Source organism: Panicum hallii, chromosome 6, assembly GCF_002211085.1.
Source record: "Panicum hallii strain FIL2 chromosome 6, PHallii_v3.1, whole genome shotgun sequence".
In the NCBI taxonomy this organism is placed as follows: domain Eukaryota; kingdom Viridiplantae; phylum Streptophyta; class Magnoliopsida; order Poales; family Poaceae; genus Panicum; species Panicum hallii.
In genome coordinates, this window is record NC_038047.1 from 6,008,727 (window position 1) to 6,032,659 (window position 23,933).

The following is a 23,933-nucleotide window of genomic DNA, read 5'->3' on the forward strand; positions in this document are numbered from 1 at the left end:
TCCAGCCCCCCTCCAAAGAGTCCCCCATTCCCTTTAATAGGCCAAGGGAACGGGACAGATTATGAGAGAGAAAGGGAGAGAGAGAGTCTCCACGACCCTGCCGTCCTCCTCCCTATGCGTGGGCCTCGCCGGTCCTGTAGATGATGGTGGATGTGACCGTGCGGCGCGCCCCGGCGGAAGTGACCGTGTGGCGCGCCCCGGCGCGGAGGGCGGCATGAGCACATCATTACCTGTTCTGGCCCGTCGCCTGCATGGGTCATGTCAACTGTTGAGGCACGTCTATCCCTATTCTCACGCTAGAGGTTTGACTTGCCACGACTCGTCGCCTCCACGGGTCGTGTCATTTTGTCGAGGCACTCCAATCCCTGTTCTGGCACCGGGGGCCTGACCTTATGCACGACCCCTTAAATGAGTAGTAGTTGAGGGCGGCGCGGGACCTCGGGGGTCCCACACATTTGAGCCGCCTTCCCCTTGGGGTCGGACGAGGCGGAGCCTTCCCCTTGGGGGTCGACTCGGCTCCAAATCCCATGCGCGGCATCGTGGGTCGAGAAGGCGCCCCGTGTCCTGTGCCAGGACCACTGCCGGGCCGTCGGAGCTTCTTCTGCTGGTAGGCTGGCCACGGTTGCGGGTCTGCCTGATTGGTTCCGACTATCCGATTGGAGCGGGCTAATCACGTGGTGGTCCTCCTAAAGTCCGCACTTTGGGATATCCACAATATTTATCCCCGTGAGAGTCTTTTTCATGAACAGAGTGCCCGCTAAGATTACGCTGGGATTCTTACCAACATGTAGTTATATGTTGAAACGAGGGGTTATGAACTGTTTGGTAGCAAAATCCCGCCGTCTGCTCACACGATTTGAGAACAGAGATGATCACTCATAGGTTGTGTGATGTCTAACACTTTGGAGCAGCTTTGTTTCTACCTTACTCTGTTCACACCAACAGAGTGTGCTTGTATGATTGATGGTTTAAGAACTCTCATAGCAACCTAGAAAGCTGTTCGCTCGATTTAAGATGTAAAGATGATCACTCCTTCGTTAAGTCTTCAGCCTAAACGGTTGTACATGATGCTCCTTGTTATGATTCTTGTAATAACCTCTCCGATGCTTTTTGGGAAACCAGCAACCTAAGTACAAATTTGTAGAATAATGTTATTTTGGCAATGTAGCTTAGCACCGTTGCTGTCATTGCTGCCTGAATAACACATTGACACATACTGTATGCCATAGTTCACATTCCTTAAGATGATCACTAATTCTTTAGGAATCCTTCAGCATGGCTTAGATCGCGCAACATACGAGCGAGCCAGTTACACTCTCAATTGGCTTTGCAAGGACTGTACTACAGAATCACCCACAGGGATGAAGCAACAACTGATGAGTGAGTGATCAGTGATGAGCCTCATCCACGAACACAGCCAACGGCATATCTATAGTTTTTTACGCTTATAAGCATAAATGGGCAATACTTCACATTTCACACTAAATGGGCTATTCAGGAGGAAATTATAAACTGAATCAAGAATCATGCCTATAGTTAAGATCTATAGCTTTTTACACTTACAATCATAGCTCGAAAATTGTTGCGACAAGTCGGTATCCTTCACCCTTGTTCAGGTTGAAAGAGGAATGATGATGTAGTGCTAAAATATTAAGCGGAAGGGGATAAGGTGTGAAACTGTAACTAAACAGTTAAGCTAGCATTGGCTTCGCATTGTTGAGCTCTAAAGCTCTATCCATATTTGTGTCCTTTGAGTTCACATTTCTATGATGGCATAACTTAAACTTGAACAGTGTACAGTTGACAAATGTGTACTTGAGCCTTGCCATTTTATATTAAATTACTTGTTCACAAGTGAAAACTGACGATACAATGATAGATTGAGACTGAACCCTTCTTTGCACTACAGTTTCACTATGCTTATAAAAAAACAAAGGCAGAGCATCGATTAACCTTGACTTGTGGCACTGAAAACAAACTAGTACGTAGAATCTTAGTGTACTGCAATAGAACCTACCATCCATAAATTGTACAAATGCAAATGACTAAAATTTAAAACAATAACAACTGATTTATTATCAGGGTCGAATCCCATCTTGTTACGAAACAGGGACACCTGGAAAACATAAAACTTACTGCTAAGCAATTCATCAAGTAAAATTATTCGTTCCTCAATTTTCTTTATAGATTTGGAACTCTGAATATGATTAGCTTTCTCAAATGTTAATCCTAGAGGATAAAAGGAAATAATTTCACTATATGTTCAAGCATTCCAATATTGTATTAAATCAATCAACAGTGGTGATAGTTACCTAGTAAGGTTATTCAGACTTGCGTGCAGTGTTCCTCTAAACAAATTCTATTGCTATATTTATAAACAAAAGCTTCTAATGTTCGACTATCTAGTTAGGTACCTGACAGTTTAACATAATGTGCACACAAGCAATACAGTTTTGGGAAAACATATAGCAGCCCTTTTTGTGAGGAAAAAATAGAAGCTTTTTAATCAGCAGAAACATGAAACAGTGAGTTAAACAAACAACCAGTGCAATGTATTTAGGTTACGACTAGCTAAAACAATAAAGTGTTAACAATGAGTGAAACAAACAGCCAATGCAATGTATTTAGGATACGACTAGCTTAAACAAAAAAAATGTTCACAAGACTTAAATACTAAACCAACAATTGATAGATAAAGTTTACTAGTACTAACTTAAAATAATCTAAACTCTAGGAACTCTTTGGTCCATTTCCAAGTGCCCTTTTCGTTAATTTTTTGCCGACCTTACTCATCCTCAGTACAGTTTTGAGAAAATAGAAGCTTTTTTTGCGAGGAAATTAAAATAGAAGCCATTTAATCAACAGAAACAAGAAATAATGAGTGAAACAAACAACCAATGCAATAATCTATTTAGGATACGACTAGCTAAAACAAAAAAGCTTTCACAAAATTTAAATACTATAAACTGACAGTTCATAGATAAAGCTTACTAGCACTAACTTCAAATCTAAACTCTAGGCACTCTTATTAGGTGCATCTCCCAGTGCTCTCTTCGTCAACTTTTTGCCGACCTTACTCATCCTCACCATCGCATCAGCCAAGACAGAAGGCGAAGTTGTCGCGAGATCCTTGTACCCTTGTGTGTCCACAACAGCTTCCATATTATTGGAACAGCACATGAACTCGATGCACGCCTGCTTCAACCTGTCGCAGTGATGCTGATCGGCTAAGGCCAGCGTCGTCGCCACGTTCTTCACGTCAAGGTTGCTGCAGAGGATGCTCTGGCACGTCAGCTTGAGCCTCTCAATGGCGTACCTGTCCGCCGCCACCAGCAGGTGCCGGACCATGTCGCAGTTCTTGCTGTGGTAATCCCTCCCGAGGTCGTCGTTGTGATCCATGGAGTCGGTGTAGATGAAGTAGAGCATGGCTCGGAAGACGTCGGGCTGCATGTCCTCGATGACGATGGGCTGCGCCCCGACCTCCCTCATGGGGCCGCAGAGCTCCGCCTTGAAGACCGGCGAGCGCATGGCTAGCACGAGCCGGTGCGCGGAGAACGTCTCGCCGGCGACGGCGAACGCGACGTCGGCGCCCTCCCTGCTCTCCAGCAGGCCGGCGAGCTGGCGCTTGAGGTTGGAGCCGGGCACCCTGATGCTGGGGAACGCCCGGGACTTGCTCACCCGGGGCTCCTTCCTGACGGTGACCACGCACTCCATGGTGAGGCGGTCGTCCCGCAGGTAGGTGCCCTCGAGCTCGCCGCGGCTGATGCACATGCAGTGGCAGATCTTGCTGCCGTCGCCGTCGGGGTCGAGCTCCCGCACGGCGACGAGCGACGGGTGCACCGAGACCGCCGCGCCCGTGGCGGGGTTGACCAGGCGCAGGTCGCAGGAGGCGCGCACCTTGCCGCAGCCGGTGCTGAGGAGGCGGAGGTAGGCGGAGACGAAGTCGAAGCCGCCGGCCTCCTCGCCGTACCCGTCGGGGTAGAAGAAGATGACCCAGCTGTAGCCGGCGACGTCGAAGACGCCGGACCGGATGGAGGAGTGCGCGCCGATGCCGCGGTGCTCGCTGTAGCCGAGGATGTCGAACACGTGCGTGCCCTGCACCGTCTCCGGCGGGCGGCACGTCGACGCCGTCTTCACGTGGGTCCTCGTCGGCATTGGGGATGCCCTTTCTTGGTTCGGCATGACGCAAGATCGGGTGGGGATGTGGGGAGGTCGTGGAGGAGATCGGATCGAGAGAAGATGGCCCGGCCGTAGGAGGCGGCGACGGCGACGGCGAACAAGGCGATCAGGGCGCGTGGAATGGAACCGTTGGTCCAGAAGTCCCGGTCCAAAATGAAACTGACGGTTTGCAAATAGGCTTCGCCGCAGCTGTATAAGGGCCCATTAGAGATGTGGGCCTTGCTTGCGCGATGCCGTTGGGCCATAATCTACTGCGCATCATTTTCTTTTTCTTTTTCCTTTTTTTCTTTGAGGACATCTACTGGGCTGCGCATCGTTAGAGCGGACAGTGGAACACTGTATGACTGGGACAGAGGAACACGGCAAAAATTACGCAGGCTAAACAGGAATGCAAGAATCGATTGTGAATATACAATCCACCCAGTAAAATCCAAAGATCATGAACATACATTTTACAAAGTTAAGATATATCCGTTTTGGAAAACAAAGTTAAGATTTACACTACTGCAAACACTAAAGATCACAGTTCAGAAATAGTTAAGGAGTAAATTGTCTCTTCCATTCCCATCAATGGTCAGCACTAGGCCACTAGCAAAGCATGTTATATTAATTTTACCAAATGCAGCTATCTGTCCTGCCAAAAGGCAATATAACACAACTCCAAACATAAGATGGTAACTTTATGGAAAATGTCAAGGATACAGAGTACCAGTGGGTAAAAAGGTGAGGATGGTCTTATCAGACAGTGCTGAATAGAGAAAACAATCAAAACATGTCGTTCAGGAAAAAAGAATACAGAATACAGAATCTTTATACATATAGAAATTTCAGCTTTTGATTCTACTACAATCATATCTGTAAGAATCTAAACCCTCGCAAAAGAAATATTTGGTGTATCGAGTGGCAATATTTTACTTGCCAATGCATCTCATTTTGTGTGGTTCTTCCTAGCTTATGAACATTTTTTTTAGAACACGCAGGAGAGCTGCGTATCTTTTTATTAAGAGAGAATGAATGGTCCAATTACAAGATGAACACTCCTCACCTTGTACCAAAATTAGGAGCGTACAGTGCTAAGTAACAAGATTTAAGAACACAAGGACCAGACCACCATGACTAACAAACACTAAACTTGGGCCAAACTTAGCTCGAGGCAGAGGATAGAAAACCTCCTAGCCCCAGTGAATTGCCAAACGTGAGCTTCATCTTTAAAGGCCTGAACTGCAGCTTGCAGATTTGGCGCCGATCCCTCGAAGACATAAGCATTTCTATGTTTCCATAAGATCCAGGCCCCAAGTATGCATAAGAAGTTAAATCCCTTCCTATGCTGTTTCTGCAGCTTCTTCTCAGCTTTTTTCCACCAATCAGCAAAAGAGACAAATTATTCTAACATTATTCCCCAGCTTATGAACATTAATTATTCTAACACAAAAACAGCAGCCTAGATAATCACAAGTATCTCGATCACCATGTAAAGATCTCAAGTCAGGGCGATAAAACCAAATTTGGAGCCAGTCCTAAGGAGCTTATATGAAATACTTCATTTTACAGAGTATCATGGGTGTCGATCAACTGTTGCTTATGAACAGGGCATCAAAAATCACAACTAAGAGGAAGCAATTTCTCATAGTTTCTTATGATTTATTATCTGCTTGTTTCATTACCAGAAAACAGGAATCAGAGTAATCATTTTATTTAGTCATATTATTTAAAGCACACAAACCTCCAAAATTATAAACAATATTGAGATAGAAGACTGCTGTCGGCACATACAAATGCTCCAAATTAATGACTAAGCAAGGAGGTTCAAACAGCGACTTACAAAGCTAGTATTTCATTTTTCTGATGATCACCCTCAACAGCATTCTGGTATTATGGTTAAAGCTATTTTGTAATGGATCAGTTCAACGTATATAGCATTGTGTGTAAAACATAAAGCATGTGTATGTGTTTTAAGAACCCAAAAGGCAACAGAAACTTTGTACTCAGTGAACAGTAAGTGGTGCATAGCAGGTATAGCAAGTTTTTTGCAGCCATATTAGTATATTGAGTCTAGGATTAACTACGGTACTTGATACTTCACAGTTCACAGTCAAGTAAGATCAGACCAATTTAACCATTCTTAGATTAGTCTAACACGACATTCTTAGATTCATCTAACATTGTGTTCCTCATCCCTGAGTGCAAACTATCATGCGCTACATATGAGCTGCTTATGTTTAAGTTAGTGACATTGCCTTCTCAAATGTATCTGCGAGTGCAGAAGGGCAGGTTGTCTTGAGATCCTTATATCCTTGGGTTGCCGCCACTGCATCCATCGCATTTGAGCTGGTGATAAATTCAAGGCAAGCATCCGTAAGCCTCGGACAGTTATGCTGATAAGCCAAAGCCAATGTTGTTGCCACAGTCTCCACATCAATTTTCTGGCAAAGGATGCTTTGGCATATCAACTTGAGCCTATCCACAGCATATCTGTCTGCAGCTACAACTAAATGCCGGATCATTTCAATGTGAACATCTCCACCATGATCATCATTGTCGAGCAAAGAGTCGGTATAGATAAAATGCAGCAGGGCATCAAACACAGCAGGTTGCATGTCTTCGATGGTAACAAGCTGCTGCGTGCTCCCCTCCCTCATCGGACCATAGAGCTCCGCCTTGAAGACAGATGACCGCATAGCGAGCGCAAAGCCTATGTGCTGCAAAAGTTATCCCCCAACGCTGAATCTGACATCTGCCCCCTCCTCTGCTTCCAACAACTCGGCGAGATGCTCCCCAATGTCTGATGGAGGCACCTCGATGTTCCTGAGGAATTTGGTTTCAGACACCCTCGGTTCTTTTACAACGGTGACGATGCATTCGATCACAAGGCAATCATCTTGAAGGCACCCTGAGGCTTCAAGCTCGCTTCGTTTCTTGAAGAAGCTAGTCTGCGGAGCATACCTGCTGACATCACCGTAGTTGAACATCCTCAGCTCTGTCCTGTGCACCAAAGATGGCAACCCAGTGCTCCAGTTGATCAGGCTCAGGTCGCAGGACGCCCGCACTAATTTGGCGCCTTCCTTCATGAGCTCGAGATAAACTGAGATGTAGCCGTCTTTTTTTCCCGTACCCACCAGGGTAGAAACGGATGGACCAACTGTGGCCGCCAACGGAGAAGGTGCCGGACCTGACGAACTTGTCGTGGCCCATCCCTCTGTGCTTGCTGTAACCGTTGATCTCAAACACGTGCCTGCCTTGCGCCGTCTCCGGGGTACTCGTCGACACCGTCGTCGGTGTCGCCGCATGGCGAGGACTCGACGACGCAGAGGATGGCCCAGAGCCGAAAGAATCGACGCGACGGCGGCATCGCGTGACCTGGACTTCTGACGGCGAGGTGGGGGATAAAAAATGCGCAGATCAGAATTTGAGCTAGAAGGGGAGCGAACAGGGGGTTGTGGAGTACATTTATTTGGACCTAAGACTAATGAGAGAATTAGTCCTGGGTGAGACAAATGAAAGAGATGAATGTGGGTTACATGAATTATTCCAAAGTATGAGCGCCGAACATAGATGAATATAGACTATGTGCAAATCGATTAGGTGTGTGTATATAAGCATCTGCATTTATTTGGACTGGGTTTTGTGTTTCGAGGAAAGACAAAAGAACGTGGTGGGGCGATAATCTGCCATACGACGTGTTAAAGATCGATCTCTCTCACTATAAACACGGGCCCATGATCAATGAATCTCAGGTAAGTGTGGGATTCTCATATTCACATTTTTCCCCCTAAAAGTTAGAAGATAAACATTCACTGAGAAGAGAGATACATCATCCTCGGTATGCTAGAACTAGCAATCCAATCAGCAGGAGTACATCCACTGCACGATCAACTTCTGGAGTGAGGAAGCAGTTTCATCATTGGTGAGTTCGCCAGCCAGCGTCAAGTGCCAAAAGTGCTATGTTTCTGAAAGAACTATGTGAGCTATCATACTTGATAAACACGAGAAATGCTCTCATATATGAGCTGACAAAACACTTCCTGCCAGATACATATTAATCCAGATTTTTAAAGCTAATAACCAATGCAAATTGGGCATGAAGTTCATGTAAGCCTTATCTTTCTTATGTTTCTATCCTAGTCCTATCACCGTTGATGGGTGGAGCCAGAAGATGATGACTAGGAATTTAGCAGTATGGCAAAGTAAAATTAGTAAGAAAAAATGTACACAATATACATCCTAGAGAATCATGATGAAGCATAAAAGGAAACAAGTAAACATGGGTTCCCTTCAACGCAGATTGAATCCGATTGGTACTCGTCTACTTGAACAATAAAAGCTAATGAAACTCAGAAGCAAGCGTTTCCTCAGGATGGATCAGTATCATAAGATAACTGACATTCATAGGATCAGAAACCGTATGCCACAGACTAGGTAGATAAACAGGAATGTAAGGCTGAATGGTCAATATTTACATTCCCATGTGAAGTCCTCAAATCAATGACGGCTTGTACCAAATTATGATCTACACTCATGCATACACTAAAAAACCACAGTTCAGTAATCAAACCAAGTTTTCACATCGACAATTGCACTCTTACCTATACGAGCTTTACGCAAATACAACTTCTCTTTCTGCCAAAAGGCAATGTTAAAGTACTCCAACTTTACGCAGCTAGTTTTATGAAAGTTATCAAATACACAAACTACAAGTGGCACAAAATATTGTGATAATGGTCTTAACTGAGAATAATGCTGAAATAAAAACAGTGAACTCAGGGAATTGAGGAAGCCTGACAGCACTATAACTAATCTTAAATTATTTATAAAGTTCATGTAGCTTATATTTCCACTACACTGTTTTTACAATCTAACAATGCTTTGCTTACAAATGCCTGTTAGTTTTTTAGTTCTCCACGACCATATACAATATTCTAGATGTAAACACACAAACGTACAGCAGAAAAAGTGGCAAGCAACTTTACATTAATTGATCTGATGAAGTCAAGGAAGTAGCACATTCAATAAACCAAACAGATTTGTATAGTCGAGCTCAAACCAGCTGTTGGCCATCAACAAGGCCATAAAAAAAGATCACATCTACTCCAGGTTTCCAGTGCTCAAGGATAAGTAGAAAATTTTAATAAAATTCCTATGTTTTTACAAGAAGCTTTCTTCCTTAGGTGATGTATAGAATGCCTGCGCTCATATCCATTATACAAACAGGCAAAGTGTGCGCAGAAAGAAATGAAATTTTGCGGAGACTAACAGTAAATATTATATATCACCATATATAGCAGAAATAACAAGTTTTCAAACAAGTGGACAATTCATACATTAAACCATCTGACGGATTAAACCAGCAAACTGTTTAGAAGGTTAAGTACCAGATAAAGACACTAGTAAACTGAGCAGTTCTTGGTATGAACTGATCTAGGGAAAACAATAATAGTCTTTCCGATCCCAACTCCCAAGTAGTAAGAAAATAACTTAACAATTCTGAGACTAATCTAACACATAACTTAACAATTCTGAGACTAATCTAACACCGTGCCTGACAAGCTACTCTAGCAATCCTGGCGATCTATTCATATAATTAAAACACATGTGGACAGTTTGAGATGAGCTTCTTATTTTTTATGGAACCTCAATGTCTTCTCAAACATATCTATCAAAGCAGAAGGACATGTTGTCTTGAGATCCTTATAACCATCAGTTGCCATCAGTGCATCCATCACACTTGAACTGGAGATGAATTCAAGGCAAATGTCCTTAAGCTTGTCGCAGTTGTGCTGATAAGCTAGAGCCAATGTAGTGGGCAGAGTTTCCACATCAAGATTCTTGCAAAGGATGCTTTCACATAGCGACTTCAGCCTGTCTACGGCATATCTGTCAGCAGCCACAAGTAAATGCCAGATCAAATCACTGTTGGACTCTCCCGCATCATTCTGATCAACGTCAGGCAAAGAATCAGTATATATGAAATGCAACAGGGCCCTGAAAACAGCAGGCTGCATATCTTCGATGGTCACCTTGGACTCCTTCATCGGCCCAAAGAGCTCCGCTCTGAAAACTGGCGACCGCACCGCCAGCAGAATCTTGTGTGCTCCAATCGTCTCTCCCCCAACACTGAATGTGACATCTGCATTCTCCTCAGCCTCCAATAACTTGGCAAGTTGCTCCGTGATGCCGGACGACGGCGGCGCCTCGATTTTGTTCACGAATTGGGTTGTAGAGACACGTGATCTCCTCACAGTGACAATGCACTCGATGGTGAGGTGATCGTTTCGAAGGTACACCGATGCCTCGAACTCCCTGCGGTTCATGCGCAAGCCTGAACATTGAATATAACAGCAGGGATTGAACCACGTCATGCCTGTCTTCCGAAAGAATGAAGGCTGCCCGGTGGTCTGGTCGACCATCCTCAGCTCGCAGGACGCCCGCACCTCGGCGTGGCTCAAGTGCTTTAGAAAAATGCAGATTTCCTCGCGGTTGCTGTACCCGTCTGGGTAGAAGAGGAGGGCCCAGTCGTGGCCACCGATGGAGAAGGTGCCGGACGTGATGACCTGCTCCAAGCCCATGTTCCTGTGCTGGCTGTACCCGAAGATCTCAAACACATGCTTTCCGTGCTCAGTCTGCGGGGAGCACGTCGAAACCGTCGTCGGCGTCGGCATGAGGCGAGGCGCTGAAGACGAGGAGGATGGCTGCATCGGGAAGAATCGGCGCGCCGGCGGCGGCGCCAGCAAGAGTAGAGTGTGCCCTAGACATACGATGGCGATAAAGAGAGGCGCATTTCAGGATTACATGCCGAGAGGAGAGAAAAGGTGCTGGTTAAAGCGATCAAACCTTCCGAAGATGGCTGGAGCAGGCGGCAGAGCCGGAGAGGCGAGGCGGCGGCGCAGGAGAGGCGGGGACGGCAGCGGCGGCGCAGGAGAGAGGCAGCGGGCTTGTTCCCGTCGACCTTTATATAAGGCGCTGGTCCACGGGCCCAGTGTAGCCAACAGAACCACATAGGCCCAAACCCAGTAGGACTGGCCGACTGTACCTTTCTTTCTTTATACGCAGAGAAGAATGGGCTTTCCCTCATCTGTTTAGAAAAGAAAAAAAAAATCCGTTCCACACTAGTCTTGTCTCTATTTTGTATGCTGGGCAAAGTGACAGTAGTCACAGTGAATCCTACAATATGCTCAAAGATCCAAATATTTTCCATACTTCGAATAAAGGAAGAATTTAGCATAGACAGAATTCAGAGACGGTTTTTTATTAACCGTTATGAAATCAGGGCGGTACAACAGTCAATACTAGTTGGATTTTAACGAGTACTAAATAATATCTTCTTAGCCACTGGTCAACTAGGCAGTGCAAGAGTCACACCTACTTTGTTTCCCTATCAGCATATTTAGTATTAATTGATGGCTGCATGCATATACACATACTAAATAGAGTAAAGTGATTTGTATTTTGAGATAAATTTTGAATTCTAGAACGATTTATTTTTTGGACATGAGTATGTTGCATTTTAGGGAAAATACATGGGAAATGCATTATGTTTTCGTTCCTTTTTTTTAGGTGTTTCCGCTCCCCTTTCCAACTGTCTGGTTCCTCACCAACTGCGTATCTGAGACCCGTTTACGAAGGAGCATAAACAACACCCAACACTTTCTCTCCCGCGTAGCCCCCCGTGTGGTTGGCTGTGCGTTTCTTCGTTGACGAAGCGTGCGGCACTAGCACTAGTGATACAGACAAAGGGCCCCACTCGTAAGACGTCTCACCAAGTATTATGCTCCGCCCACTAAAAAAAAGAAGTATTGTGCTCCGCGCGGCCCTATGCTTTCATCCTCTTGGTTGGCCTCTTTCCATTTGGGCATTAGGAGTTATGACAAAAATCTTTGGTTTTCTTGAAATTAGGGTTTTAGAAGGGGCTTGCACATAAACACACACTCGATGAAGTTGCTGTTTTGTTGTTTTCTTAATTTGCTATTGGATCTCATTTAAGACCAGTGACCATGTCATATCCTCCTATCCGAATAAGATGTGCTACAATTTAAGCCAATTTGAAACTTGATTCCACCAAACTTTCGATACAGTGAGTTATGCCATATTTGAAATTGAACCGGTTTGCAGGCGTGCAGTTGGCTGTCAAACCACCTATGCGAAAATTCGTAGATTCGCATGGTATATGGCCTCCAAAAGATTTGCAAGTGGAGAAAAGGACTGGGCAGCCCAGGCAACCCCTCGTCTGCCACAGAAGATCCTCCCGCCCAGGGTGCATCAGCATTCATCAGCAGTAAAAGAAAGCAAATTCAGCGTCTGACTCCAATCCGTGCCCGGGACTGACTTTACCTAAGTGACTTTAACTAAGGGTCTATTTGGTTCATGGAATGAGGAGAAACGGAATGGAGCGGTTCCATTTTTACGTGTGTTTGGTTGAGGAATGGTGAAGCGGAGCGGCTCCCGCAGGGGAATATACCCTGAAGATGCGGAACGAGACGGCTCGGTAAAAACGAGCGGACGCGAGAGCTCGCCTCCCACGCGCGCGAGCCCCGGTGCCCATCACCGCCCGCCCCTCTCCCCTCTGCAGGTGAGTGACCGGCCCTCTCCCTCCCCTCTGCCGCGTGGCGCCGCTCCCCGCCCCCGGCCGGCGACCGGCCGGAAGGGGGGCTGACTTTAACTAAGGGTCTGTTTGGTTGGTTGGTGGGATGAGTGGAAATAGGCTGAAGCGGTTCTATTTTTATGGGTATTTGGTTGAGGAACGTGTAATGAATCGGCTCCGCACACCAATATACCCCACGGCCCGCGCGAGCCCCGGTGCCCATCACCGCCCGCCCCTCTCCCCTCTGCATGTGAGTGACCGCCCCTCTCCCCTCTGCCGCGCGGCGCCCCGCCCCCCCCGGGCGGCGACCGGCGAGCGCGCGCCAGCCCCTCCCCCCCGCGCCGGCGCCGCCCCCCCCCCCGGCGGATCTGCCGCCCGCGCCAACACCCCCCACCCCCCACCCGCACCGCCGCCGGCGCCCGCCCCCCCCCCCCCCACCCCCCGCGGCGGATCTGCCGCCTGCGCCGCCCCCCCGGCGCCGGCGCCCGCCCCTCCCCGATCTGCCGCCCGCGCCCCCCCGCCCCGGCGGCCTGGAGCCCCCCGCCGCCCCCCCCCCGCGGCGGCTGGATACCCCCCCCCCCCCCCCCCCCCGCTTCTTGATCTTGATCTGTCAGTGATTCTTTATTTTTGATTTTGGCAGTCCGCAGGAGAAATTTGGCTGGAGGAAGAAGGCAGCGTACACGCCTCAGAAGGTAGAAGGTTACAGTTACTGAATATATGCCTTGTGTGATTATTTGTTATGCCTTAAAAATTTATTGATTTTATCTTTTTTCTGTATAATTTAGATGGATAAGAAGCAGCAACTTTTCATTTACACAGCTGCAGCGCATATGTTACTTTCAATGATGGCCATGATTATTCAATCTAGAAAAAGAAAACGCCGTGAACCTGTAGCTTACATACAGGGTTGGCTGGAGGTGCCGTCGCTGTCCCTCCCCATCCGTCTCCTCCCCTCCCTCTCTGGGGGACTGCCTTGGTCGCCGGCGGACGGCACCGCAGGAGGCAGCTGCTAATCGCCGCGTCTGCTCGGCGTTGCGGCGCCGGGTCGTCTCCTGCAATTCTGCGGCGGATTGTCGTGTCCTGCACTCTGCGAGGCGGGCAGCGTTGTCGGGTCTCGGGGCGGGGACAGTGCAGCCGCTGTTCTTGCGCCGGAGTTGCCGCTCAGGTAAGATTGGGCGGCGGTTCTTTATCTCAAAGCTGGATTGTTTCTTGGAGATTGAATTGGTATTTCTTTAGGGATCGTTAGTGATTTGCTCTGTATCTCCGCAAGACTTGGAGTACCAATTTTCTCGGAATTTCCCTTTCTGGTGCCTTTTTCGTTACTGGATGGTAACGGGCGCCCACTCGATTCCATGTTCCTCGATCTGTAGCAAGTTTTAATCTTTGAGACACCCAAGCAACAGTGCTCTCCGGTAATCCTGGAGCTGCTACTTTTAGCCCGTCGTGCAAAAATTCACTCATCTCCAGCCCTTGCTCTGGTGATTTGGGGATTAAAATAATATTATATCTATGCTGTAGTGATTCTGGTCCATTTCATACGAATTCCAAGTTCGTCTCAGGAAACTTTACGGCCTCCTTTTTTGGTACTTCTTAGACTTATTGTTAATTGCAGCTAAATGTGTAGTGGCTGCATTTCTTTTCACTACTGAGCACTCTTTCCATGTCATTTTCTTAGTTACCTTTTATTAGGATGTTGGATTCCATGTCACAGTCTCACATGCTCCCACCCCACCCCATTTATTTAACTTGTTTGCTTACTTTCGAGATACCCTGTTTGTTCCACATGATTGATGTGTTCCTTCACATGGTCGGTAATATGCTACTCTTAGGAGATGTACTGTTTATGCTTTTTTAATGGATTCTTGGTCTGCTGCATTTGTAGTTTACATAACTTACGTGTGGTGCCTGCCTAGAAAGTGGAAAAAATAGAATACATAGTGGAAGATGAGACCAGTAGTTCGGTCCCTCCGGCAGCTCCGCCGTTTCACCCAGCACCATGGAAAGAGGCATTCATCAGCAACCAGATTGATCAGGCAGCAGAATGCTTTGATCATGTGCAGTTCGACATCCCGTTCACTGAGCACACTACATCGTACTGGTGAAATTAGCCGATTTGCAAGTCCAGGTGTGGAGCTAATGAGGTCCATGTTCTACACTGTAGCTGCTGATTCAATCAAAGGTTCATTTCTCATTTCTCTTTAGGTGTGGCGCCTTTTATATTCTGTTTGGGGCCATTTGAATCAACTTAATTACTTTCTTACACTGATAGATACTGGAAGAGGTGGTCCGATGGCGGAATACGAGAGGAGAATAGCATCAGGAGAGCTTGTAGATGGCGATAGCTTTCAGGTCTTGCTCTGGTCCTTGACCAAAGGTTCATTTCTTGGATAGCTTCCTTCAATGCTGTGGTAAAAAGTTTTCACACCTTTTTACTGGTTCATACAGCTTGACACAATTCAACAATTACAAAGGCTATATGAGGAGTTGATTGAGAATGAAGAAGACTGCCAGCTGGATAGATATAAGTCATCTGAGAAATCAGGACGGTAAGAGCAGTTTGAAAGCACTGAGATGACATTTTGTATATAGTGCATTATCTTAACATTAGTCTTTCATACTGAAGGAGTCGATGGCTATGGTCCCGCCTCATTACCCAGCCTTCTACCTATGCTCCAGTTAAGGGGCTGTACCTGTATGGAGGTGTTGGTACAGGGAAGACCATGCTTATGGACCTGTTCTATAAACAACTGTAAGTATATCAGTTCAGGACAAGATTTCCTTCACACAACTTTATGAATTATGATAATGATGTTATGAATCATCATTGTGTAAATACTTCTAAAATTGCACTAAAACTTCCTCAGCAGTCCATTACTAAGTAGTTTTTGAATATATTAACGCTCTTGTACATCAGTCTGTTAATTCGTAATTGCAAAAGGTCTAAGTAGTTTGTGAATATATTAATTGCTCTTCTGGTACATCAGTCTATCGAAGTGATTCCATATCACAACTGTTATGACAACTATTCACTTATTCAGATCCCAAGGGTCGGTATTTTTCTTCGCCATTCTTTTTGGATCTTGTGCAATTGCGAATTAACAGAGCTCACCGTAGAAACAGCAAATGCACTAGTATAAATCCACATTGTAGTGAAATTGTTCGAAGACTAGTGGCATGTGAATCGGAAGATGGAAGTAGCAGTCTAGCAGAAGAAAAATGGCTTCCTTTTTCATGAATTTTCCAACTGGTTGCTTTAATAGTATCACCTAACATTGAAATTTTCTTAAATAAAAAACGGATAGTTGACATTGCTGAAACTTGGTACGTTTTGATCTGCATTTGTCCGAATATGTGGTTGATGCGCAATGCATCAACGGGCCGGATACCTGGATCCTATTAGTGGAAGGTGAGAGCGAAAACCTCCAAAAGACCAAAACCATAATGTTTCAGAACACCTTCTGGATACTTTGCCACTGGATGCAATGTACATATAGATACCACAACTACCTTATATGAGAAGTCTCAATGTTAATCATTGATGTATATCTGCTAAGGAGAAACATATTATACTATTTTTCAATAGCCAATAATTTTGTTCATACAGATGTGTATCAAACGTGTTTATTCACATATAAACTATTGTGTTATTTTTTTTCTTCTCGAACATGCAGGAGAGCTGCGTAGCATTTTGATTAAGAAGAATAATAATAAAAGTACAAAGGGCAGGGCAAAGAAGATCCCTACCATAGACACACCCAAGTACTGCATATAGGTAGCACAAACTATATAGAAGAAATATAAAGCTGATGTACTGATGGAAATCATTGATACTTGCTCACTGTGAGTTGCATTCTTAGGCAACTGCTGTAGTGACGGAAACCATTGATCCTTGCTCATTAAAGAATTCACTACACTTCTCTTAAGAAATTCCCTTGCCTATGTTTCTTGAAATATGAATTTGCTCTGTTTTAGTGAAGCTAGATTGATTAACATGGACTGAACCAGGAATAACATTATGCAGCCTGCTGTCTAAAAGCTCTTTCAGAATCTAAGAGCAAATTAGTCTAAGAATTGGCATGAAATCATTCAATTCATTATACATCTTAGTCACTAAGGTAAACTGAAGCATTAATGAAAATTTGTGAGGCTTTCTGATTATGGAATTGATCGCACAGGTCATAAATCTTCCTTTGATTACATCCCAGCACCTTTTGTAGAACATATTACAAAATTTTCGTGATGCAGGGGTTATGTCAATTTATACTCCCAGCATAAAAAAAAAGATGAAAATATAAGCAAATAGGCAGAGTTTGTGCTTGTTGCCTCAGCAGTTATCTAATCTTTAGTAGGAACCTGTACTGCCTGTGACCAACAGAAATCTTGTCATATTTTCTTGTTGATGGAAAAGCTAGTTGGAAAGATGAAATGCTGGCATGTGTTCCATGTCAATTTTTTCATTCAGCAAGATAATTTGATTCCTAATAATCTGGAAAAAAACAAATTTTGCATCCAAATCTCATGGCTTTGCAGTATATTTAGACAAATAATTTGTATTTATGCTGATTTTTCACTTTAGATAACTGATGTTATTCCGTATTGGCAGGCCATCTAATTGGAGAAAAAGACGTATTCACTTCCATGATTTTATGTTGAATGTACATAGTCGTCTTCAGGTAATTTGTTTATTATTGTCTTCTTAAGTTCCCAATTCCAAGCTTCAGGAGGATATGATAAATGTTGTCATGCCACATTTCTATATGCAGATGCATAAAGGAGTTTCAGATCCCCTTGATGTTGTAGCAGCCGAGATTTCAGATGAGGCTATCGTATTATGTCTTGATGAGTTTATGGTATTTTCTACTGGGGTTAAATATTGCAGCAATTTGCTAATATTTATGTTTGTAACATGTCCAACTGTACCGCACAGGTAACTGACGTTGCAGATGCTATGATTCTGAACCGGCTGTTCAGACAATTGTTCAGCAAAGGCGTTGTATGTGGCTACTATTTTCTTCCACTTTCTTATGCGACTAAAATAATCAGGTTATCTATAAAATGCATCAACTTTTGATATGGATTTATTTGCGTGTCTTGTGCTCAGATTCTTGTTTCGACTTCTAACCGCGCTCCTGATAAGCTTTATGAAGGTGGCTTACAACGGGACCTTTTCTTGCCATTCATTGACACCTTGAAAGTACGAGTTGTTTCGCATTGATCAATTTCTATGCGCTGTCAATTGAAGTTTAATATGCTAGTAGTATGGTCGTGTTTACTTTTGTGCACCATTGCAGGAAAGGTGCATCGTGCACCCCATTGGATCTGCAGTAGACTATCGTCAATTGGGTTCTGTATGTTACCTACTTTTACAAGTTGCTGTATTTGGTTTCTTTCTCTTTCCCTTTTTTGACATCTTCAATCTGATATCTGATCAGGCTGAGCAAGGTTTCTATTTGGTTGGGAAACATTACAGTACACTTCTGAAACAGAAGCTCCAATCTTTAAATGGAGATGAGGAACCCAGACCACAAACTGTTGAAGTAATTATGGGAAGGAAATTACAGGTCTGGTAGTAGTATACCAAAGCACTGCACATAAAACACATTTTGTTGCTATTACTTAACCATGATTTTGCAGGTTCCCCTTGGAGCAAATGGTTGTGCATATTTTCCATTTGAAGATCTTTGTGATAGACCTTTAGGTGCAGCAGATTACTTTGGACTCTTTAGTAAGTATACATTGCTGCAATATAATTTCTACTGTTTGGATTCTGAAACTCTTGACATAACCTAACTGATACCCAATTGTTGCTCTGCAGAAAAATTTCACACCCTGGCACTTGATGGGGTTCCAAAGTTTGGATCTAGTAACAGAACATCAGCTTATCGGTTTGTCACACTGGTTGATGTATGGTCCTTGTTTCCTTCCAATTTATAACGCTTAAGTTTTTCTCAGTCTCAGTATGTGCAGACAACCTTTTGTGTTTCTAATATCTGAACTTATGACACCATGCAACTCAACATTCAGTATGGTTGCCTCAAACTTAGACATCTTATTGTTGTTCTTATTTGAACTTAGGCACCTTGAAATACATTTCCCCTTATTCTGGATTCTGAAATTCTCTGCTGATTGATTTTGCATACTGCAGTCTAAGTGTTCTTATATCCAAATAACTAATGAGTTTTTAGGTTATGTATGAGAACAAAGCAAGGTTATTGTGCACAGCCGAGGCAGGACCGATAGAACTGTTTGAGAATATTGTGACTGTTGCTGAAGCACACAAGATTTCACCTAGATCTTCACGCTCACAGAAAAGCGATGACCCTGACCTATGTGTGGACAACGAGCTTGGATTTGCAAAGGATCGTACCATTAGCAGGTAATGAGAAATAAGTTCAGACATATGTTTTCAGCTGTCTGTAGATTTTTATTTTGAATTCTTGTCTGCCAAGCCGATTTAGAATGAACCCTTTGAGGCTAGATAAACTAATGCTATCAGCCCTTTTGTGTGATCACAGGTTGACAGAGATCAACAGTAGGGAATACTTGGAGGACTTTGAAGCGAGATTGCGGCAGCACCAGCAGCAACCGCAGCCCTTGCAAGCTGTAGATAATTCTGATGTTGTACTAGCATAATAAGCAGCAGCCTTCTGTGCCTCACATTTGGAATTCGTCTTGTACTCACCCCACCATGTAAATGTGCAATAAGCTATGTAAGAATATTTTTGCGAACGGGTGGGTGATCCATAAAATTACTCATCTATATTGAATTTCTGAAAGAAAAATGTATTGTATCTCACATGTAACGCAGACCTTCAGAGAGGCCTACGCTCAAAAACGTGTTGGCCCTCATTGTTTTCTCACAGTTTTGATGTTGTCCTTATTTCATACAGGACCACTACTTTGGTTAGATATAATATCATGTGACGGGTCCAGGGATCTGGGGTACAGGGATCTGGGGTCCTCAGCAAACCCACTTCCTGCTGGGGCTGGGACTCTGGATGGTTTAAGACCACGCGTGGATCAAACAGGCGTCCTCTTAGGCTGTGATTTTCTCCACGCCGTTCAGGCCCACGGTCCCGCCAGTCAAGGCCAATCCGCTGGAGCCTTGGCCCGTGTCCCAGACAGAGGGGGTGACCAAGGTTTAGGTCCGTACTAGGGTCCCGACCTGGGACGCCAACTGAACTCCGCCACGCACATGTCACTTTCCACGACTGACGAGGTTAGGGGCTGGCCGGGCCTCGCACACTGATCGTCCTCGTGGCCGGGCCTCGCACATTGACCGTCCTCGGGGCTAGGTGCTGAGGATAAGGACGAACGCGCTGGAGTCAACTTGCCATACTAGGTAACCACTCCCCCAGCGGGGTTTACAGTCCCCTTTGTCCCCGCAGTGGGGGACATTGTTCCATCTGACCGTCCTCGCGAAGGGACGGGACGCAGCGTCGTCACGACGCGGCGGACACACCTCCATCACAACGGAGTGACGGGGTGTAGAGTCAGGGACGGAGCGTGACTACCGTACCGTACTTATCGTCGCACGCTCCCCCCCCCCCCCCCGCGGACTGACGGAGCATGACGCACATGGACAAGATAAGGACGGCCACCCCATGATGCAGGACTTGGACGGTTGTCATCCGAAGGCCCCAACTGACAAAGCTGGCGACTCTGATCGATGAAGCAAGGAACACTCTATCTTCCTACCTCACTCTTTCTACCTTTGATTCCCCTATAACGGAGACCCCCCTTTGGACTATAAAAGGGAGGGTCATCCGCCTAGGAAAAACAACCTCGACGGATCTCGATCATACCACATCATCCACTCGCAAGCTTGTAACTCTCCTAACTCCCACGAGCACCTGGCCTCAAGCAATACAACCGACTGACCCCCGACTGGACGTAGGGCACGATTATCTGAACCAGTATAAATCTTGAGTTATTGTGTGCTAGGCCACATCCGATCACGGCGCACGATACACACTTCGATGGTTTAGCTGCTGGCTATTTCCGGAACTGACAGTTTGACGCCGACCGTGGGGAGGACATCGTGCGTCCACTGTCCCGGCGATCGGATGGCCTTCGTTTTCGACACCTCCAGCATCATGAGCCTGTGCGATACGATTCGCTTCGGCTCATTGGAGTTTCCCATGGCTCCGCGCACTGGGATGTGGGCACCTCCCGTCTTTACGCCCTTCCAGGCCCTGTGCTTCGAAAGCTTGGACTTCGTTGCTGATCGTCTCGGCACGCTTCGCCTCCATGAGGAGGCCACCCCTCTGACGTTGCTCGAGGGAGACACTCCCACGAACAGGCCGCTGGCTGACCTCGACACTGAGCCGCTCATGCGTCACATCGAGCTCATGCAAGGTGCCAACCCCCCAGCGAGTGATGTGGACTTGCTCCTGTTCTCGTCGCGAGACGTCTTCCACCAGCTCTCTAGAGGGACCCCGCTGTCCCCACCGCACTCACCGCGCGGTCGGTCCCTGTTTTGCCTCACAAACGCCGTGAGCGTTTACACCAAAGAGTTCCGGAAGGCCCTACCGCAGCCCCCTCCCGCGATTGAGTTCATGGGCATGATGCGGTACGGTCCCGCCTCATTCCACAATCTCTTCTCCGACGATGACCTCCTGAGCGAAGGGTCAAGCGTCGGCGACCTATCGCCCCTTGGTTGTCCCACGCTGCAAGAATGCGCCATGGTGGACATGCAGGGGCGACAGCCGGTCCCGGTGGAGACCGAGGATACGCACACCCCACCAGACCCGCGCACACAGACCGTGGCTAACGCCCAGGCGCATGGCGAGAACTTGCATTAGCGGTGGCAGCACCAGCCGCCGCTCGCGACGGTGCACCCCCGGCGCAACTCCGAGCCAAATGCTCGTAATGTTGCGGGCGGCGTGCAGGCCCACGCTCGTCAAGTCTAGCAGGCCATCATCATAGACGCCAACAGTGTGACACTTAGGTATTTAGGATTAAAAACACACTAGATTCTAGTATAAAGTGTGCATGTTTGATCTTGTGTATGTGTGCTAAAATTCAAATGCAAAGGGAAAAGGATATTTTTTATAATTCTGAAAAATTTAGGTCCTTTGGTGCAAAATGGGTGAGAATGGGAGGTAAAATCAAAATATATGAAGGTTGTTTTGCAAAAAGTCAAGAACTTACTTTTAAACCGCAAATAGAGGTGAAACTAACCGAAGGATGCAAGTGTAGTGTAGATTTTAAATAGGATTTCTTTAAAGTTTAAAATTTTGCCCAGTTTTAAGTTAAATTCAAATCCTTAACTCTTTTGAAATTGAACCTTAAAGCAAAGTTGTAGATCTTGTTGAACTCTACACTTTTGCTTTTGGGCATATTTCCATTTGAGCTATGGTTTGAAAGTTAACTAGGTTTTACAGTGGTGTCCCTGCATTTTGGAAAATCACGGATTAGTCCCTGTCCTCAACCTCTAGCTCCCCCTCCTCTGCTCTGCTTGCGCTCGTGATCGCGCCGCCTTTGCCGACACTTTCCCGAGCCCCAGCTGCCCCCGCGCCGCCTTCCTTCGCGCCACGTGCCGCTCCTGCACCCTGCCCGCCGCTTCCCACCCCGCGCTGGACCCCTCCCTGCTTCTCCAGGTCGCGCCGCCGTCATCCCGAGCTGCCACGCCCGCCGCCGGCTTGACAGCAGCAGCTCTCGCTCGCTGTGCCCTCTCCTCGACTTGAAGCACATCCTGGAGCTCCTACTGCACTCTCTCTTGCGTTCACGCACCCACATTTGCACTGCCCTTCTTCTTCCCGAGCGCGCCACCCCGCCGGAGCTCGAGCTTCCGCCGCCGCTCGGCCTCGCCGTCGTCCCGACGATCTACTGCCACTTAGCCCCGGCCAAGCACACCACCAGCACCACATCATCGCGTAGAAGCTCCCCAGCTACTTCCCCGCCGCTCTCCTGCCCTCCGGCCACCGGAACGCCGTCGACGTCCCTCGGAGCTCCGCCGCCCGCCTCTGTTCGCCGTCGACCCGCCGACTCGGCCCCTCTCTTCCCCAACACCGGCCACCCCCGTGACCGTCGCCGCCGGTGAGCCCCCTCGCCGGAATTTGATCTGCACCGATCGGGTTTCCTGTGTAGCCCTGCCAAGGACCCAATTGCAAGGATTTGAATCTTTCCAGGGGCCTTTCTGTAGAAAATCAGTACTCCCCCTCTAATCTAAATCTGCCAACTTGTAAAATTCATAGGAATTTGTAGAAAAATAAAAAATTGCCAAACCAGTTTTGTTGTACTCCAGAAGTTTAACTCTACAACTTTTGTTTACTAAAGTGCAGTATGAAACAAAATATTTTTAGAGTTATTTTAAAACTTAATAAAAGGGTATCTTGAGCATAACTTTTGTATATTAGCTTATTTTCATGTGATTTTTGGGGTACAACATGTTTAATGTGTATGCACTCTATCTTGAACTAAATTAAACTTATGCAAATCAAGCTTGAAATGGTTTAAATTCATTCAAGCATGCTACTAAGGTTTTTGTGCTTAGATCTTTTTACCATATGATGTTCTATAGTTGGGTAGTTCATAGTAACATATTCAAGATTTATAGCACTGATTTGCCTAAGTTTTAGATTTAAACTTGAAGTTTGAACTTAATTCAAATACATTAGTTTCTATTTTTATAAAATTATGAAAAATTCATAGTAAGCTCATCCACCAGAAGTGAGCTTACCCACAAAAATACAAGGCCATAGCCTTTATGGATTTCAAAATAAAAATCAAACTTGTTAACTTAATTCAATTAAATCAATTAATTTGATAATTGAATCAAAGTACACATAGTGGGTTTGAATTCAAACTTCCTGCTTTATGAAAATATATTTATCAATTGGTTGGATTGCAACTTTATTGTGAAATAAAACTCTTAATCAAGCACCATCTAAGTTGAATCATTACATATCATGTAGAGGCAACGACACTCGACGACGGAGACTACGAGCTAGTCCCGGAAACTGAACAAAGGATTTCTGAAGATCCTGCGATCGTCGTCGAGACTTTAACTGAAGCCTCGAACCAAAGTTCAGAAGACCTTGACATCCCTGCCCCCAGCCCCGCTCAAGAAGGCAAGCCCCGATGCATAACCCAGTATTTGAAATTACTACACTTATACGTTTTATCCTTATATATCTATATTATGCATTAAGTCTAGGAGTTGAAATCGAACCCT

General features: G+C 45.8%; 3 protein-coding genes and 1 pseudogene across 4 annotated transcripts; 1 reads left to right on the forward strand and 3 right to left on the reverse strand.

The window, feature by feature from the left end:
* Nucleotides 1–3,015: 3,015 nt before the first annotated feature.
* On the reverse strand, nucleotides 3,016–4,155 carry LOC112898072 (BTB/POZ and MATH domain-containing protein 2-like). Its single transcript, XM_025966476.1, has one exon. The coding sequence runs from the start codon at nucleotides 4,153–4,155 to the stop codon at nucleotides 3,016–3,018; it is 1,140 nt and encodes a 379-aa protein (XP_025822261.1).
* A 2,243-nt stretch (nucleotides 4,156–6,398) lies between these two features.
* LOC112898073 lies at nucleotides 6,399–7,897 on the reverse strand (annotated as a pseudogene).
* Nucleotides 7,898–9,791: 1,894 nt separating this feature from the next.
* LOC112898074 (BTB/POZ and MATH domain-containing protein 1-like) lies at nucleotides 9,792–10,871 on the reverse strand. The gene has a single exon (XM_025966477.1). The coding sequence runs from the start codon at nucleotides 10,869–10,871 to the stop codon at nucleotides 9,792–9,794; it is 1,080 nt and encodes a 359-aa protein (XP_025822262.1).
* A 2,116-nt stretch (nucleotides 10,872–12,987) lies between these two features.
* Nucleotides 12,988–19,603, forward strand: LOC112897040 (AFG1-like ATPase). 2 transcript variants are annotated; one of them, XM_025965224.1, is made up of 17 exons: nucleotides 12,988–13,004; nucleotides 13,395–13,446; nucleotides 13,660–13,919; nucleotides 14,637–14,933; nucleotides 15,024–15,103; nucleotides 15,200–15,300; nucleotides 15,378–15,503; nucleotides 17,358–17,427; nucleotides 17,518–17,604; nucleotides 17,682–17,747; nucleotides 17,856–17,948; nucleotides 18,046–18,102; nucleotides 18,187–18,315; nucleotides 18,389–18,479; nucleotides 18,570–18,658; nucleotides 18,940–19,130; nucleotides 19,270–19,603. In XM_025965224.1, exons 4-17 carry the CDS (start codon nucleotides 14,699–14,701, stop codon nucleotides 19,385–19,387), a joined length of 1,533 nt encoding a protein of 510 aa, XP_025821009.1. In that variant the 5' UTR covers nucleotides 12,988–13,004; nucleotides 13,395–13,446; nucleotides 13,660–13,919; nucleotides 14,637–14,698; the 3' UTR covers nucleotides 19,388–19,603. The 2 variants fall into 2 exon arrangements, with proteins under 2 accessions (XP_025821009.1, XP_025821008.1); XM_025965223.1 differs by lacking the exon at nucleotides 12,988–13,004 and having other exon boundaries at nucleotides 13,382–13,446; nucleotides 13,540–13,919.
* The last annotated feature ends 4,330 nt before the right edge of the window (nucleotides 19,604–23,933 follow it).

Excerpts from the sequence above, each read along its gene's own strand:
- LOC112897040 (XM_025965224.1), top strand. The coding sequence starts at position 14,699 with ATGAGACCAGTAGTTCGGTCCCTCCGGCAGCTCCGCCGTTTCACCCAG. Across the intron at positions 15,104-15,199 it reads TAGATGGCGATAGCTTTCAG|CTTGACACAATTCAACAATT; the intron begins GTCTTGCTCTGG and ends TGGTTCATACAG. Across the intron at positions 17,428-17,517 it reads ATGTACATAGTCGTCTTCAG|ATGCATAAAGGAGTTTCAGA; the intron begins GTAATTTGTTTA and ends TTCTATATGCAG.
- LOC112898072 (XM_025966476.1), bottom strand. The coding sequence starts at position 4,155 with ATGCCGACGAGGACCCACGTGAAGACGGCGTCGACGTGCCGCCCGCCG.
- LOC112898074 (XM_025966477.1), bottom strand. The coding sequence starts at position 10,871 with ATGCAGCCATCCTCCTCGTCTTCAGCGCCTCGCCTCATGCCGACGCCG.